This window comes from Zonotrichia albicollis, chromosome 1, assembly GCF_047830755.1.
Source record: "Zonotrichia albicollis isolate bZonAlb1 chromosome 1, bZonAlb1.hap1, whole genome shotgun sequence".
NCBI lineage: Eukaryota > Metazoa > Chordata > Aves > Passeriformes > Passerellidae > Zonotrichia > Zonotrichia albicollis.
Genome location: NC_133819.1, coordinates 19,442,651 through 19,459,995, shown reverse-complemented (window position 1 = coordinate 19,459,995; position 17,345 = coordinate 19,442,651). Strand labels below are relative to the sequence as shown.

At 36.2% G+C, this 17,345-nt stretch overlaps 1 protein-coding gene across 3 annotated transcripts in view; it reads left to right on the top strand.

The window, feature by feature from the left end:
• PLXDC2 (plexin domain containing 2) overlaps positions 1-17,345 on the top strand; it is a 258,860-nt gene that overhangs the window by 169,008 nt on the left and 72,507 nt on the right. For all 3 annotated transcript variants that reach the window (XM_026795770.2, XM_026795772.2, XM_005480311.4), the window contains 2 exons: positions 11,797-11,919; positions 14,705-14,823. In XM_026795770.2, the coding sequence (XP_026651571.1) occupies positions 11,797-11,919; positions 14,705-14,823 (242 nt within the window). The remainder of the gene's footprint in view (positions 1-11,796; positions 11,920-14,704; positions 14,824-17,345) is intronic.

Sequence of the window (17,345 nt, the reverse complement as noted above, 5' to 3'; positions counted from 1 at the left end):
TTCCTTGCTTACAAAATAAATCTCTGTGTTTTGTAACAAATTATGATTGCTTTTATGTGTTTTCCTGTCTATAGTGAATTTTAAAATATTTTAGTCATCACTGAGGACTGGCCATTGCAACTGTGTCCCCAAATCAGAGGACAGATCTGCAGTTTTGTGAGAAGACTGTCAAAGCATAAATAATACTGATGTTAACCTTTGAAAATTTTCTTTGTTGTCTTAGTGCCTCAAAGTGTATACTCAGGGTGGACATTTGAAATCTTTTCTTCCTGCCTTTGTTGTAGTTTCTTGACAAAGGTCATCAAATCCTGTAGCGAAAAAATATTTTTTCCCTCTATTAAATGTGCACCTTACCTAATGAGATCATATACTCTGAACAAGTAATTATGTTCCTCAAAAATGGGATGTGAGTTGCCATACTGATGGCAACTTGTGAAAGTAGCAGCTTCTGGGGTATAAAGTTTGTGCAAGAGTGAAAGTAATAATTATTTCCCTAATGGAGTCATGACAGCAGAGAGAAGGATGACAAGCCATATGTCTACACTCTCCCAGGGGAAATAAGTAGAACTTGCATTATTTTGTTCAAACTGAGTGAAGTAAAAAAATTCATAGGTTCTCCATTTTCCCTCTGCTGCCATTCATGAGCTGCAACAATGAAAACAACTCTGGGTGCAGGTGGTAGCTGAAAGCAGTTTTGTTTCTGCACCTGCCTGTGCATGCTTCCTGAATTTAATCTTTCAGGAACTTTATTTCTTAAAACAATAACAGAATGTGATTCCTTAAAACAATAACAAATAACATCACTATTTTTTTTTCCTGGGATTTCATGGGAGGCAGAATTTTCTTCTTGCATCTTGGTGGTTTAATCCATACTCTCCATTTTGTTATTCATTCAAAAGGAAGTGGTTAAAATGCTCATGGAAAGAACTGTCACCACTTTTCTGTAGCTGTCATCTGATGTGAAGAGCAGCCTATTGTGTCTTATGCCACAGACAGATGTTTCCCACCAAAGCATGATGAAACAGCCTTATTCTCATTACAGCTAAAGTCTGTCTAAGGCATTCTGCCTTAGATTAAGACTAGACTTCTAGCTTTTCTGATACAACTTTTATCTTTTGGGTGGGTGATGAGACATGGGGCTACAGCTATGCTTTACCAGCTTGCAATTTTGAAAGGAATGAACATGTTTTCTTTGGGCAGACCCTAAATAGCTGTTCCTTGGCAAATACAATCCAGCCACATCTGATGATTACTTTTACTAAGTCTAAACATAATTATGTTGTAAGCTGCACTTTGGCTTTGGAGGCAGGGATCACTGTTTGTGTACCCTGCGATTATATGGCATTTACCACAGATATCCTATTGCTGCTTGTAACTTACCATGTGATTAAATGACCAACATTTATAATCAGAGTGAAGTGTGCATTGTATCATATATCTTCCATAATGTAGAACAACATTGTAACTTAAGTCCTCTACTTCTTAGAAATTAATTTTTGGTCTAGTTTAGTCTAAAGACCTTTTCTGTTTAGTTCTTATGCCTCTTCTTCCCATAGTCATATTTTAGCTCATCATGTGATGGTCAAAACAGTTACACAAAACATTTTCAATCTCAGTCATTTAGAATTTCTTTCAGATCAGATACCAATGCATACTGAATTTATAAAAGATTACCCTTCCTGCCTTTTGCAAATGTCTAAAAGACATGAACCATGTGTTTTCATATGTATTTTTACTGAGGCACAGAAACATAAACCCAGTTTGATGTTTCTGTTAGTACATGCTGCCCAGTGCTGTAAGGCAGCCCCCTGGCAGGGCTGATGTTGTACAATAAAGTGCCCAGACAATCCATCACAACATGTGCAGTATTCTGCTGATAAATACACTTCAACCTGTTAGAACCAGCCATGAGACTCGGCAGAACTATATTTACTAGAGGGCTTTGCAGAGATTTCACACAAATCAGCTTCCTCCTGATGGCTTTCTAGGCCTATGAAAAGCTGAACTATGAGCAGCACAGCTACATGCCACCCAAGCCTAGCCATGGTTCATTTCTCACTCTGACTACATGGAAAAGATGGTTTATCACAGGCCTGAGATCTTCAGATGGAAGGATCCATTCCTTTGTGCTCATAAACCTCTGCATGCACAACTCCAAAACAGGCTCACCATTGCTTCTTCTTAAAGGAGCACCGCCACATTTTGAGAACTTCTGGAAATGGTACCAAAGACTTTTCTTTATTTTTTTATGTGCATAAGTGAAATCATTTCACTCACCCCATTAGAGTGCTTATTTATTCAAAAAAAAACCACAATTTTAAAATAAAAACCATAAAGATGTTAATTTTATTTAAGTCTTTTTGTTCAAAATTGAAGCTAGTACACTTCCCATGACAGGCTTGTAATGGTTTAGTTCAAACCGGTGTTGAATTTTTTTTTGTCCTTTATTCTTTTTGGTCAGATAATTAAAACCTTGGACTTGGAACTGTGATACAGACAAGGTCCTGTTCTAATAGGAAGATAAGGGAAAGCTTTTTCTTTAATTAAAAGAATTAATTTGAAATGAGAGTATAATTACCAAATTTGACAGTGCAGATTTTCCTGACATCATTATGGGACTTTTGTTAAGTTACTTGCTTAGAGAGAATGCTTCATCTTTTTGGATCTGGGTAAATATCTTCCTTTATTAACTGCACTGAGGAAGACATTTTGGTCTTCCCATTTCCATCATGTACTACAAAGTTGTGTATGACCATGAAGGTAGAAACCATGAAGGTCTTTAGTACTGAAATTTTATAAAATTGAAATATACACAAACATTTTATACAGGCAGTATTTCTCTTTATGGAAGGGAAATTTGTCTATTTCCCTACCTGTTTGAAGAAGTTTTTGTGTGTGTTTTCATGTAAGGTGATTTGCTTTAATGTAAACTGATGTAGCAAAAGAGAGGAACCACTAGCTGTTTGATGATACCAAAGCTAATGTGATTTAATTCTCAAATTCTAGTCACTGAGGCTAATATATTCTAGTTTTCTCCCACTTTGATTTTTGCCTTTTCTTTGTTTAGTTCTGCTCATGTTGCTCTAGGCCAGATGTTTTCATAGATTAGCTGCGCAACTGAAGACCGTAGCCCAAAATGTTTGTAAGGTAAAGAGTGGACAAAGGAGGCAAAGAATGTACAAAGCCAAAATTGTCTCAGCTTCAGGATACAGTGTGTCTGCTACAGATCTGGTTGAATATTGCTGTTCTTTCTTGCTGTCTGCTCCTCACCACACCAGCCTGCCACCTTCACTGCCTACACAACATTTGTCCCCTGCACAGAGAGCTAGACCAGCAAACTGATCTTAATCAAAAAGGTTTGGTGTGGGGTTTGTTTAATTTTGACACAGGGTTGGAGTTCTTCATTCAAATTATTGTTTGCTGTTAATTCCACTAAGATGAGAAATAAATGGTTGGTGAAATTTGAAGAGTGGTGTATCCAGTCCTGTGCATCAGGCTGAAGTGACAGAAAGGGGCAGAGCTAGCTGCTTTTCCCTTACAATGGCTGCATTGAGTCCCCTTGGGAGGGATGCAGAGTTCAACAAGAGAAAAGGATAATATGCTTATATGGACATAACCTTTAATTGAGCAACACATATGAGCAAGAACCTCTTTCAGAACACAAAACCACAGCTTGCCTCCCCTGAAGCCCAAGTTGCACATGGACATTTACCAGCTTCTGTCTCACTGTTCTGAGCTGCACATTCACTGCTGGATAGTTCTGCTTGAGGCAAACCCACACTGCCTCGCCTCTCTGAACTCTGTGTGCAACACCAAAAAGTGTGGTGGGAGAGCAAGGCATCAGACAGCACGCACTTGTGGGGGGATGTTGACGGTAGGGCAAGACAGAGCTAAATTCCCCTCTGAAAAATTCCCAGTAGAATAAAAACCAAGTTCACTATATGCTATTTCAGTATTATTTTTTATGTATACATGTGAAATGTAATTTAGTGGTGCCTGAAACTTCTCTAATGTTGCATGTTAGCTCCTGCAGTCTTCCCTGACATGCTGTGTGCTCTTGTTTTACCTGAATGTGAATATTGTATACATGGGATTTGTTTAAGTAGTTTATGAAGGATTAACAGAGGCAATGAAATAGTATTATACAATGGATGTGGAATTGATGCCTACATAAAACCCCCAAAGTTATGTTTCAAATAACATTGATTTCCTGCAGTAAAACCCCAGATATTCACCAAACTGTCTTTCTGTTATGCGTAAATTTAAAGCAGGTTTTTTAAAGTCTGAAAAATTTTATTTTTGTCTTCTGCAACCTTGTTGCTTCAAACTTCTATAGAATGAATGCCAAGTTTGATGGCATTCAGCATTTTTCTAAACTCTATTATTCTTTTCCTTACTGAATTTTTTGAAACATTGGAGAATAATGATTTCATCATAACCTGAAAGCCTTTTTTTTTTTAATTCCTGTGTATCATGTGATTCAAGTTTTCTGTGGTTTATCATGTAAGAAATAACTGTGAAAGCTAGCTGGAACAAAGAGGAGAATAAACAGAGCAAGGGCAAAAGCTTATGACAGTTCTTTTTATTAGACTCTGTGGCAGTATAAGAGACAGACAGCAACAAAAGTAAAAAAAATCTGTATTGATATTACAACAGTTTGATTCAAATACGAACCCACCCCTGCAATTATATTAAATGTCTCCAAACATTAAAATACTATCCAAAAATCATCCAGTACCATCCAAATTTTTTTATTGGTGACAAGATCTGTTCAGGCATGAAGATGTTTTACCCAACCAGTAAACAGCAGAAATAGAATGCAAAAAGAGACTGCAAAATTAGATTTTCCTCTAACAGCTCTATTCAAGCCTCTTCCAAGGATTCAGCAGCGCCAAAGTTACTACAATGCCACAGCTGCTAAGATATTCATCCCAAGTGAGATAATCCTCCTGTCAAGCTCTTTTCTCTGGTTCCAGTCTGTCTAGGAGCTGTGATGGCCTTTGTTTGGCTGAAGCTGAGAGGCTCTTGGGAGCTATCACACGGTGGTGTCTCACCATGTAGATAAAGTGTTTTATGCCTCTTTCCAAGAATTTTCTCTAAGGAAGTATGATCAGAGAGGAATAGATGCAGGCCATTAAACTCTAAATAACATTGTGGTTTCTTTCCCCTGAAGTTGAGAGCATTGCAAGTTACAGTCATTAAAAGTATATGAAGAGATACTTCAGTTACAATTATATTTGCAAGTTCCTTGCATTCCATCATTGTCCTTTCTTAAAAGTTCTCTTGCTCCTGTGTTCTACCTAGTGGTATCTAACATTCTCCTGACAAGGTATGTCTTGTGGCATTGTTTTTCAGAAGAAAAACATCTTCTGGAAGAGTTTCATGATACATTATCCTCTAAATTCCTTGATTGAGCTGAATAGGATATTAATCAGAGTGGATTATATTCCACTGGATCACATACTTTGCAAAAAAAGAGTCAATAGCAGGGAAACTACAATAAACTGGAAAACTTACTGGCATTTACTCAATGTCATACATTGCACGTTCCCAAATATTCCAGATAATGCTTGCTTTAAGTATTAACAAAGCAGCAGGAAAAATAATGGTGAAAAACTAATTTTCTGGCCTTTAAATATCTACATAAGATAACACAGAAGTACAGAGAAGAATATGAGAATTGTGGGTAGCTTTTCTTTTTACCTTCATGCATGGACTCACAAGAAAGCCTTGCAAAGTTATGCAATTAAGAAAAACAGCTATGCTCGTGCCTTCTGGGGTTTAGCTTTCAGATAGCCCACATTTTCAGGCCAGAAGAAATGGGTTAGACATTCAATCTATTCAAGCAAAAGCAAAGCAAAAAAAATATGTATAATCTCTCTCTAATTCATTTTTCCCAGAAGGCTAGAAAAAAAAATTGTAAAATAGTATGAGAGATTGGTTCATTTTACACTGATCTTGAAAGCTCATTAAGGTATTTAACTTTCATGGATTGTCTGAGGGATCTGGAGTTTCTGTTATCCTTTTGTTTAATTACACTGTAATCTTCATGCAATTACAGTGATGATAAAATTTTTCTACTGATATAACAATAAATTAGCCATCTGGGGATAAATGACATTACTTAAAGCTTACTTCACTGAAATATCAAAGAGAAATTAATATGGCTATATAGGACAAGGCATGACAGTAAATTGCATTATCTGTTTCTAGAATTCAGCATTCCAATGTATTTTAGGGGCTCAATAGTATAACATATCCTTGAATTTGCTTCATAAAGAAATAACTGGTGGAGAAATATAGGAAAAGCACAGGCAAAGCACAGGCAAAGCATAGTTGAAAAAGATATGGTGCAAAATTTTGTGAGCTGTGCTTTATACACCTATGCAATACTTTTCAGCTTCACCAAATAAATACATGAGCAACACTACTTCTGATGTTTTATTTCCCCATATCTTGCCATCTTTCCATGTAAATGTCTCTTGTGTAATTTATTTCCAGAAACAAAAATAGGTTCATCAGGTTTTTACTATTACTGCTGAAGAGAAGAAAGGATCTAAGATAAAAATGTGGTATGTCAGAAGCAGTGATATGAAAAATAAGGAACATTCTGAAAATTAATGCAAGTCAAAATTCTCAGCAACATTAATCAAAACAATTGCAAAAAAACAGTCCTACATCCCCCTGGACTTAAAACAAAAGAGAAGACTTGCAACTCTGGATCAATCAATCAATCATAAATTTTTGTGCTCTTTATGATAGCAATGACATGGCTTTTTGAAGTTATAATTTCACATCAACTTATTTCACTGCTGTTTTTTAGCACCAGCAGACACAATGGTTCTTTTTCTCTCTCATTTCTTTTTACCAGAACATTTTTTCCTTTTTAGAAGACAAAAGATTTTATATAGTGTGAGTAACCTGACCTGGGCAAGAGCTAACAATTACTGGGGGTAAGACTGGTACATTAAGTGCTGTTTCAGCTGCAACTTTCCACCTATCTTCTACTAGAAAATAACTAAACTGAAAATAAAGAAATTTTAAAAGCTCTTAACAAGAAACAAGAAATTCCAGTAATTCAGGTAAATAATGTTGGTTTTGCATATTAGGTAAAATAGTTCATATACAAAATAAAATATGATGTATATTAAAAAAATCAAAATACTAAGTTAAATTGTATTCAGGATTGTGGTAATGTTTAGGTAGCAGAGTGACTGTCTCTATGGAAGAAGGTGGGGGACTGGCCATTACCAGATAGAGACAGATCCATTGCAGGGGACAGCTGAGCCCTGGTGGAGCCTCTAGGGGAGCTCATTTTAAAAATTGTAAAGTATGTTGCACTTCAGTGTCAGGAGTGAGGCAAAAAGCATGAGAAAAAACGCTGTGAACACCAAAGAGAGAAAAGGAGAGGGAGGCACCAAAGCATCTGTAAAGGAAGCCAGGCTGGAGCAGGTATTTCCTCACAGACCATGGATATCTGACGCAAATATCCACTGCAGCCTGAGGAGGAGCCCACGCTGGAGAGATCCTGGAGGAACCATGGAGTTCTCACAGTGGAGCAGGTTTATCCTAAAGGACTGCAGACCATGGAAAAGATCTATGGTGGAATAGGAAAAAAATGAGAGGAACAAGGACTGACACAGATGAAGTGTTTTGAACTGACCACAAGTCACATTCCCCATCCCGCTGCACTGCTCAGTGGGGAGGAGGAGGTAGAGGAGCTGGGAATAAAGGAGTGACACTAACTAAGCCTGGGAAAAAGGGAGGGGTGGAGGGAAGGTGTTTTAATCTGTCTTTCTCACTATGCAAACCTATTTTATCTGGCAGCAAATTAAATTAACTTTCCCCAAGTCAGTTCTTTCTTGTCCATGACAGTAATTGGCAAGTATTCTCTCTGTTTGTGTCCAGACACACACATTTTTTTTCCTTCTATTTAGTCCCCTTATCCTGTTGAGGAAGGGCTGTGAGAGAGCAGCTGGGTGGACAGGGGGCAGATGGCAAAAGTCAACCCACCACAGAGAGAGACAAGGGTTTATCTTACAAGTTAGTTGTTAGGCAGCTTATAAGATGGTTATCTACCAAGATAATTCTTTTGTTGTTGTTGTTGTCTGTATATCCCATATCCTACCATCTCTTTAGACACACTTCAGAGAGCTCATTGCCTGTGCTACCCTATATTTTGTCATTCTGTTGGCAAGCATTGTCAAAAAACTTTCTAAGTGATACTGAATTTGTGCACAGCTAAGAATATAAAAAAGGAAATCACAGAAATCTGATGTGCAGTGTTTTAACCTTGTACATTAAATTTTCTTTGTAAACTTGATATGTTAGCATGCAACAGATAAGCATATTTTGGAATGGGTAAATTCAGGCATAAAATGCATTTTTAAATCAAGTCAGGGTTCTACATCAAGTGAGACTGTGCTTTCATGCTTAAGAGGTAATTTTTTTTCTTGTTTGTGTGAGTGTAAATTTGTACACTGTGAGAACTAGAAGTATACTCTTCTTGATTTACAAGTGGTTTTAGTATTAGTTCAGCCTTAGTTTTAGTTAAATTTATATGTACATATTAGACTTAAAAAATGCTGAGCACTTTTCCCTATTTGTCTTCATTTCAGTATTTAGGAGCATATTATACTTCTAGGTAAAGTGCTTGTGGAGAGTCTTGGAAAAGAGCTCTACCAGTGCCTCCCACAAAGGAGAGATTAAGTGGTTCAGGAAATTGCAGGTCTGAAAAATTCTTCCTTGACTAAATGAGTCAACCACAAGCATTAAGCATTGTCAGAAAATTAGGTCATGGATAGCATAAGCCAATTTTCTGTGGAATTGCATTCCAGAATAAGGTAATTATACTTTTGCTGCTCTTTTTAAGTCATAGTTGCAATGGTAAAATGTCCATGGTCAATGGTGGCTTCATCTTGTGAATCTCTGGGATGATTTGAAATGACTTTGTGTTCCTTTTCAAGTTGTTCTGATGCATGACTGGAGTTCTCATTAGAATGATCTTCATGCAAGGCCTGCCTGCTTCCCAGCTATCATCCACCTCCTGCTTTCCATTTCATCTATAGTAGAGCTGCATCCGGCAAATACTTGGAAATACGCTTTGTGATTACTAATTACTTGGGCTGATTTACTTAGTTAAGTGTTCCAGCACAACTGAGTCCTTTATTTTCCTATTGTATCTGCCTCATTATTAGTTATAAGGCTGACATTTATACTGTAAATGGGATGAAAGCATGAAAGGGAAACTGTGTAAGTGTAGGATGAGTGTGTAAGGGATGAATGAGTACTGAACTCTTCAGGCTAATTCTAATGTACAAATATGGATTCAAAGGTTTTGTTTGTATTGTATTCAAAATATTTTAGAGGAATGGTTTCAAGGTTATGGACTTACCCACAACTGTGTTAAAATATGTGTGCAGATGTCCACAGGGATAATAAGCAGCACATAGTATGAAATAGAATTCTATGTAATAATACTTTCTGAAAATGTCTAAATAAGCATAAGAGATTATTAATCAAGGGAATGACATTTTAGAAGCAAACACTAATAAGCAGGAAATAGTGAAAATGCCTTTCAGGGACTATACTTTGGCAAGGTAGTTGGCTATCCTAAAATAAGTAATAGCATAAAATCAGCCACACTTGTGTATTCTGAAAGCTCGCATTTATAAATGACTTGTAAATATGTGTGGGCAGATTCTTTTTCTAAACTGGCATTTCTCTCTCCCTAGTACCAAAAGAGAAAAGTGTTATTTAGACCTTCAATGGGAAGAATCTGCTCCCCAGTCTTCCCCTCTGCCTGCTACAAAAAAAAAAAAAAAAGTTTTAGTTTAATCCTAAGAATAAATTTAGTTGTTAGGGGGTGCCCAGATATTAAAATACTTTATCTTTTGAGTACACAGATATGTTTTAAATGAAAAAAAATCTCAGTTCCTAGGTCACCCCTTTGCCAGATACCAAATCTTTGCAACTGAAACTTTTGTTGTATTTTCCCCACACTTGACTTTTTCTTAGGCCCCCTATCACCACCACAAGAGCTGACTTCACAGAACAAGATATTACCTATAAGTAGCCAGGCAGGAGAATTACTCCAGAGAACCACCTTGTTTGTTTATAGCATCTTATGACTTCTAGAACAAGTTCCATAAGCAGTTGGCAAGCATTTAACGTGTGTATTTCAGAAGAGTACAGGAGTAGAAGGATGCCTAAAGCACTCCAGAAACTTATTTTTTCATGCACTCAGATATTTTCTATATCATATTGAACAAATCTGTTAATGAACCCTCCCGTCTTACACTGGTTAGGATGGAGATATTGTTAAGAAAGTGAGGTTGCACACTAAGAATTTTTAGTAGTATACATTAATAGCAGTTTTGATCAGGTTCATATTTGGTTCTGGAATTTCACAATTGTGTTTTAGAGTTAGATTTATAGGCTACTTCATCACATGTTGTATTGCCATGGTACTAAAGGTAAGAAGAAAGGAACTCTTGGTCTTGGCAGTGGAGGCTTTTGTAGAGGAGGAGAGATTCTCAATATGGTTGAAAATAGGAAAGGAAACATAACCAGCCTAATTAGTGTTGAAAATAATGCTGTAATTTTCCAGTAAAGAATTATATTTCTTCTACATATTTTTCTAATAATATTTTTCATATTAGAAAATTTTCAGCTCTTTATATTGTTTTGTTGAGATGTTTGCTGTTGTAATATACTTCATTGAATCAATAGAAGTAGAAAAAGCAAAAACATCAAAAGACAGCCTCTGCTAAACACTAGGAGGAGAGGTAATATGCAAACATCACTTTTGAAGATCTGTCTACAGCTCAAATCAACTTAAAGGCAAGGGGTAACAAAATGACTCATTCTGGGGCAATGGGAGTTTTTAAATCAAGCTTTCATCTGGCCACTTAAAATAATTAGTTCCATTAGCCAGTTGAAGTGGATTTGGCAAACCTAAACAACACAAGTTTATTTGTAGACCTTTTATTGTTTAAAATAGAAGGAGGTTCTTGCCATTAAAATACATTGATGTTTGCTTTGAAGAAAACTGCAGATTTACTGTATTCACCACAGATGACTGGTCTTCTTTCAAAGGAAGGGCTCCAATTCCAATCCAGTAAGAGGTTTTGGATGAGCACTTCAGATGAAAGAAGCCCACTATTGATCTGAGGAGTACTGTCAATTCAGGGATGAATAGGACAGACTAGTGAGACCTGACACAGCAGAGAATGTCGTAGAAATGCTTCTTGCCTTATAAACCTGAAAAAGTCCTATCTGTTCCACTTTTCATCTGACTCTTCTTTTTAAAGGTTGTCGCTTCTAGTCTGAAATAGTCCCTTACTCTGTGTCTCTAGAAATATGAAAAAGGGTTAGACTAACTTTAAAAGAGGTCACAAATTGCATGAGCAAAACAAACTGCAGATTTTTGGAAAGTATGGAAGAAAGCACTGTGGAATATGCCTGGTGGTAAATGGCTTATTTTCATAGTGCCACATCCTTGCATTTGGCTCTTAACTGGAGTTATTCTTCCTTGAGTTTTCACTGTTTCTTATTTCTGTAAAAACCTTCTTGAACTATTTGTTCCATTAACAATTTTGGATCTTGTTTTCTGGTAGCCATCAGAGATGTTTTTCTGAAATTTTAACTCTTATTTAATTCACTAGAAAATTTGTGGTGGAATTAATTTCTCTCGGATGACCCTTTAATGCTCTGGCAATGCCTAATTCAACCTGCCATTCTATTAAAATATTCTCAGAATTTACTGAAATGGTCTCAATTTTTTTTTTATTGTAGGTTTCATATATACTGGAGAAGTTGTGCATCGAATGTTAACAGCTACCCAATATATTGCACCATTAATGGCAAATTTTGACCCCAGTGTGTCAAGAAATTCAACAGTCAGATACTTTGATAATGGTATGTAGCAGTCCTTGTCTGTATCCCTTGGCTCTTCTTATTTTCCTAAATAATTATTTCAGAAGGAAGCATTGAGGATTTAAAAATATTTTTTTGCTTTTTGTTTTTAGAGGCTATGTAGAGCATGTGACTTGAGATCTATAAGCAATTATTAATTTAGAACACAATAAAGAATCATGAATGCCTTTTCTTAATTGAGCCGATATCATCTGGGTGTTGAAGTGCATAAACTCAAACTAGCAATGCATTTTATCAGTTTTAGAAGGGAAAATCTATCTTATATAACAGTGCAAATTCAAAGTGTTACTTCAAAGTATTTATAGTGGACACCATCTTTCCACTACCTAAAATGAAAATAGCGTTTGTGGAGTGCAGTAGCAAAAATACACAGAAGCAGGGCAGGGATAAGGTTAATAAACCTGTCAATGACTAAGTGTTCATGGAGTCCCAGAATTGGAATCCAATACACTCATCTACACCACGAGTTCTCAACAGTTCCTTGTAAAAAAGATTGAAAGAGGAAAAGGCAAGCTGCAGTGTTGTACTTGAAACTCTGTGAGAACTTTCAAAGCCCTTGAATGTGTGGGTATTTTTCTCTTGAAGTCAGTTGTAATCAGTATTTTAGAAACATTCCCTATGTTGTTAAAAGGCACCTGGTGCTTTACCTCAGGCCTTTAGTGATCAGCTACAGTAACAGATAAAACTTGGAGAGTTTAGTATTGTGAATAAATATCTTGTAAATTATCCTGGATACATCTATGCTATTTTTTATATGCTTATTTATAGTGAGTTTAAACAAAAATTGCCAGCAGGTTCAAAAATGTTTCATATTTCCAATATTTTTTTCAATTATTACCAAAATGTATTCTGTATTCTCTTAGTCATAAGCTTTCCTTACAATCTAGTCATTGCAACGTTTGTTTGTTAAAAATCCAATAAAATGCTTACATGAGAAAATCCTACTCCTTCCATGAAGAATTTTGAAAGAGGAAGATATATGATTTTCACATTCTAAATTATCTAACATTTTGGCCAGATATTTGTCCTTTTTACTTAAAGAACCTGAGGATTCTGGAGAAGATGTGGCTAATTCTCATTATAGTCCTGACTTCCAGTCTTCCCACCAGGTGTACCAGGCTGTATCACATAGCTTTCATTTTGAGGTTGAACAGTTCTTTGAGATTTTGGATTCTTCTTCATGTGTAATGCATCATCTTTTTAGCTCCATGGTTTTTAGGACAAAGAATTTTTTATCTTAACACAAGTAAAAAGGAACTGAGCAGATTGTGTCTTCAGCACCTTATTTCTTACTCATCTGTGCTTTGTCCCCGTGAGTGAGTGCTCTGCCATAAAGCAGCATCTGTAGTGGGAAAGCACAGAGTGTGGGGATCCATCAAAGTCTCACTGGTGGAGCTAACTCCAGGGAACTTAGGTACACACAAATCTACATAAAAGCCTCTGGAATGAAAGGACAGTTCGGGTGGCAGATGATTTCCATTTTAGCTTGGGGTTCTGACATGCACATAGAGCTGAAGTTCTCAGTGACTGACTAGAAGAAATTTTGGCTAATTGTGCTCGAATAACTTTACAAGTTATAAATTTACATTTAAAATAAAGGTAATAACTTTTCATTTAAAAGTAAATGTAATGCAATAAAATAAATATTCAAAAAGTAGTTAATTAATGTGGTCACAAAGGAAAAAAATGCCCTGTATGCACAATTAATGCCTACTATACAGAAAAACACAAGGAACAATAAAGTGTTGGACTTGGTGCAGTATGGACCCAAAATTTGCACACTCATAATTTCATGACAGCCCCTGTCAAGATTATGACAGTTGCAGCACAGATCTGTAGCAAAAGATTTTTCAAGCACATATCAAAAATATATTGAGCTGAATATGTACTGACCCATCATGAACATTCTAGGAAGAAAGGAAATTAAAGTCTGAATCAAAGCACATGACTCCCATTACTGCCAAAAAAGAGAAATTTTTGAGGAAGGCATGTAAAGATGAAAATGTTGTTTTCAGTAAACATAGTTTTGGTGATAAGTGTCTCAACATCTGTAAAACATGCTCACAGGGATGCAAGTTGCTTGAGAAATATTTATAGTGTGGTAAGTGCATCTTCAGCCAGTGAACTCCTGTGAATATTAACAAGGCTCTTGCAACTGAATCTCTGCATACCAGACTCAATATTTACCTTGTCTATGACTTCTCAGTGAGTTTGATTTAAACTAAATTTATTTATTGCCAACGCCTAACATTTCTCAATTTGCACAACCTCAGCAAGGGCCTGTACCATGCAGAAAAAAAATATTTAATTAATGCATAGTTAATGGAAGAATCTGAATTCTTGAAATAATAAATTTTACTAAGCAGGGAATTCTATTAGCAGTTCACATTTCAAAGCCATCAGGATTTATGTATAGAGTGTAAAGAATGCCACTGCAGAGAAGTGGTAATGGCAGCACGCCTGAACCACTGGATCCTACCTTTAGCTGATTTCTTGTGCAATTTCAAACAAGTTTTTTGTCTCGCTTTAGCAGTAGTTGTGCTGCTTTTGTAGCACTGTGGTGTCTACATTTCAAAGAATTCAGTTTCAACTTGTGTTTGTAATATCTTTGGCATTTCAAGGTGTGGAGATGGAAGTTCCTAGAAAGAGACAAATCACTGTTCTTGTTTCAAGTAACTGCAGTGAAGTGCTTTTCCTACAATCAGTTAATATATTTCTCACATTTTTTCTTCCTTTTGCCTCTCTACCCCCACTCTGGGGTTCACAGGCACAGCACTAGTTGTCCAGTGGGATCATGTACATCTGCAGGATAATTACAACCTGGGGAGTTTCACTTTTCAGGCCACCCTTCTCAATGATGGGCGTATCATTTTCGGCTACAAAGAAGTAAGTTTGGTCTGAGAATTGTCATTTAAGTGGACAAATTACTTTATACATGTCAGGAATTTCCCTACATTATTGTGGGGGAGGGAAAATTTTTGAAAGATCTGTTATATAAGATCATTTCATTATACTGCTTATAAGATCACTATGTTGATGAAAATGGTATATTATTATTAAAGTAATGTTCAGAAAATTGATTTTAAAAGCATCAACATGACACAAATGTACTAATCCTGCATTTCAACCAGGCTTTTTTGGATGTTTGTGTTAAATTCCTGGGGTTTTAGTAAATTCTCCATGGGTTTTGAAAGATAGGATCTTATTTTTTTCATTAGTTTACCCAATCTTGCCCATTTCAAAATACTCTAGAATCAATAGTTACTGCTGAAAGATCACCTATTTCCTGCAGCTGTAGTTTTTTGGCAACTCACATATTACAAAGTTCATATATTTGAAACAAGAAATAACTGGTTTGTATTGCTAGCTCTGAGGTTTTCCATCTGTTTGGTGATAAAATTGCTTAGATTGAGGCCATTTGGTTTGCCTTCATAGCACCAATATATTGTCTTAAATGGGCTCTTTTGCATTGTCCAAGTGTTTCAGAATTCCGTTGTTGCTTTGAGTGATTTTTTTTTTTTCTAGAGTTGCTGGAGCTCTGGAAACTATAACTTATTTGAATTTCAGTGCTTTTGCTAAGAAGGGTTGGAGCAGGTCATCCTTGAGTTCCCCTTTCAGTCTGGTATTCTATGATTCTCTGATTCATGCAAATAAGAATCAAAAGTAGACAAGCTTAAATCTCTAGTAGTAAAATGATGTCTTCTTTTTTGTTCATTTTTTGATTTTGCTTGGTTTGGGTTTTTTGTTCTGCTTTTTTTTTATTAATTTAATCTGTTTGGCATGTACACTGTGACTTTCTTGTGAAAATGCAACTCTCAGTTATGCTCCTTATAGTAAGAAACTAATGAGTGATACAACCAATTGTCCAGACTTGGATAAATCTCTTTTCTCTTCTGTTCCCTCTCTGCTATAAAACACTTGTGAGCCTTCAGGCTCATTTTTTGTGCCTGCTATAGTTATGCACCTTTAATGAAGCAGAAATAATAACATTCCTCTGCCATTCACTAGCAAGCTAGACAGGATCTGGGTTTTTCTGCTAGCAGCAGTCATACCTTCACCTAAGACAGATGTCTTGGAAAAGGATTGCTGCAAGATTTCTTACTGGATCAGTATTGTAGAAACAAGAAACTTCTGGTATGCCCATGCACATGGCTTTCCTTTTCTTATAAAAGACGTGCTGATGCAAGGTCTGCTCGGGGTTTTTTCTGAATGTTAGGTGCAGGTTGCAGTCTTCATTTATGAAAATGCAGTTTATTTGCATTTTGAATCCAAGTTCATGTAAGGTTTCCAATTCCCTTTTTTTGGAATTCCACTCTGCTTAGGACAATGGAGCTCAATTGTACTTGATCAAAACAGTGTGCACTATAAGCTTTGGTTATCTCCTGTAGTTGAAAACTTTTTAAAGAAAAGGAAATACTTCTCATGACTGCACAAAATTTTCTGCCTTCAAGACCTAGAGTGGTGAAGATGGATACTAGTTATATATGCATTCTGGCATTAAAATGGTGATATTTTCAGGAGACTTCTATTCCTGCTTATGAGATGCACTGCACACCCTGTTATTATCTAGCCCTGTGCGAATTTGATCTAATGTGGGTCATAGAAGTTACTGCTCTAATTTGAAAGTATCTGGCATGCATTCTGCACAAAAGAAAATGGTGATGCAGAGTGTCAGGTAGTTGAAAACATTATTCATTTATGAAAAGGGGAGTAAATGGGCCACTCCTTTACAAGTGGTTCCTAGAATTGCAGGAAAGTATGACATCTAATCCATGGATAAACAATTTCTGAGCTACAATGCAAAGGCTGCTTTCTCTCATTACACTACTGAAAGCTTCCCCCAAAACCACACTGCTTTTGTGGTAGGAGTTATTAATGTTCTGTTCATTTATCTTGAGACAGAAAACTGGAATTGGAAATGGAATAATGTGCTTTTTTCTACTGGTGAATCTTCAAACTCATCCCCTCTCATGAGTTATTCCTGTCCTGAATGGAATTTCCAAACATTACTTTAAAGCTATTGCACATAACTAAGGAAAGAGATTTTTTTTAAGTGGTAATAGTAATGTATTAATGATCTGTAAATCTTTTGACAAAAGATTTTTCTAAACATTTTAGAAAGTTGCAACTAATATATTCTGTCAGAATTACTTGGGGAATGAGTTTTGAGACTGAGATTTCGAGACAACTACACTCTTTATTTGCAGCCTTTACTCCATTATCACTATCTTAGCTTTTCATCTAAATGAGCAAAATTAAATAAAATTGCCAATCACTGATCAGACACAAGTTGTCTGAAAAGAGCAAACATGTCATTTATCATTTTAGACTTGGTCCTAGTTCTTATAAGGCCTGCTAGGAATTTATTTTCTTTCCAGTGCTGAATCCACTGCTTTCTGAGGAAGTCC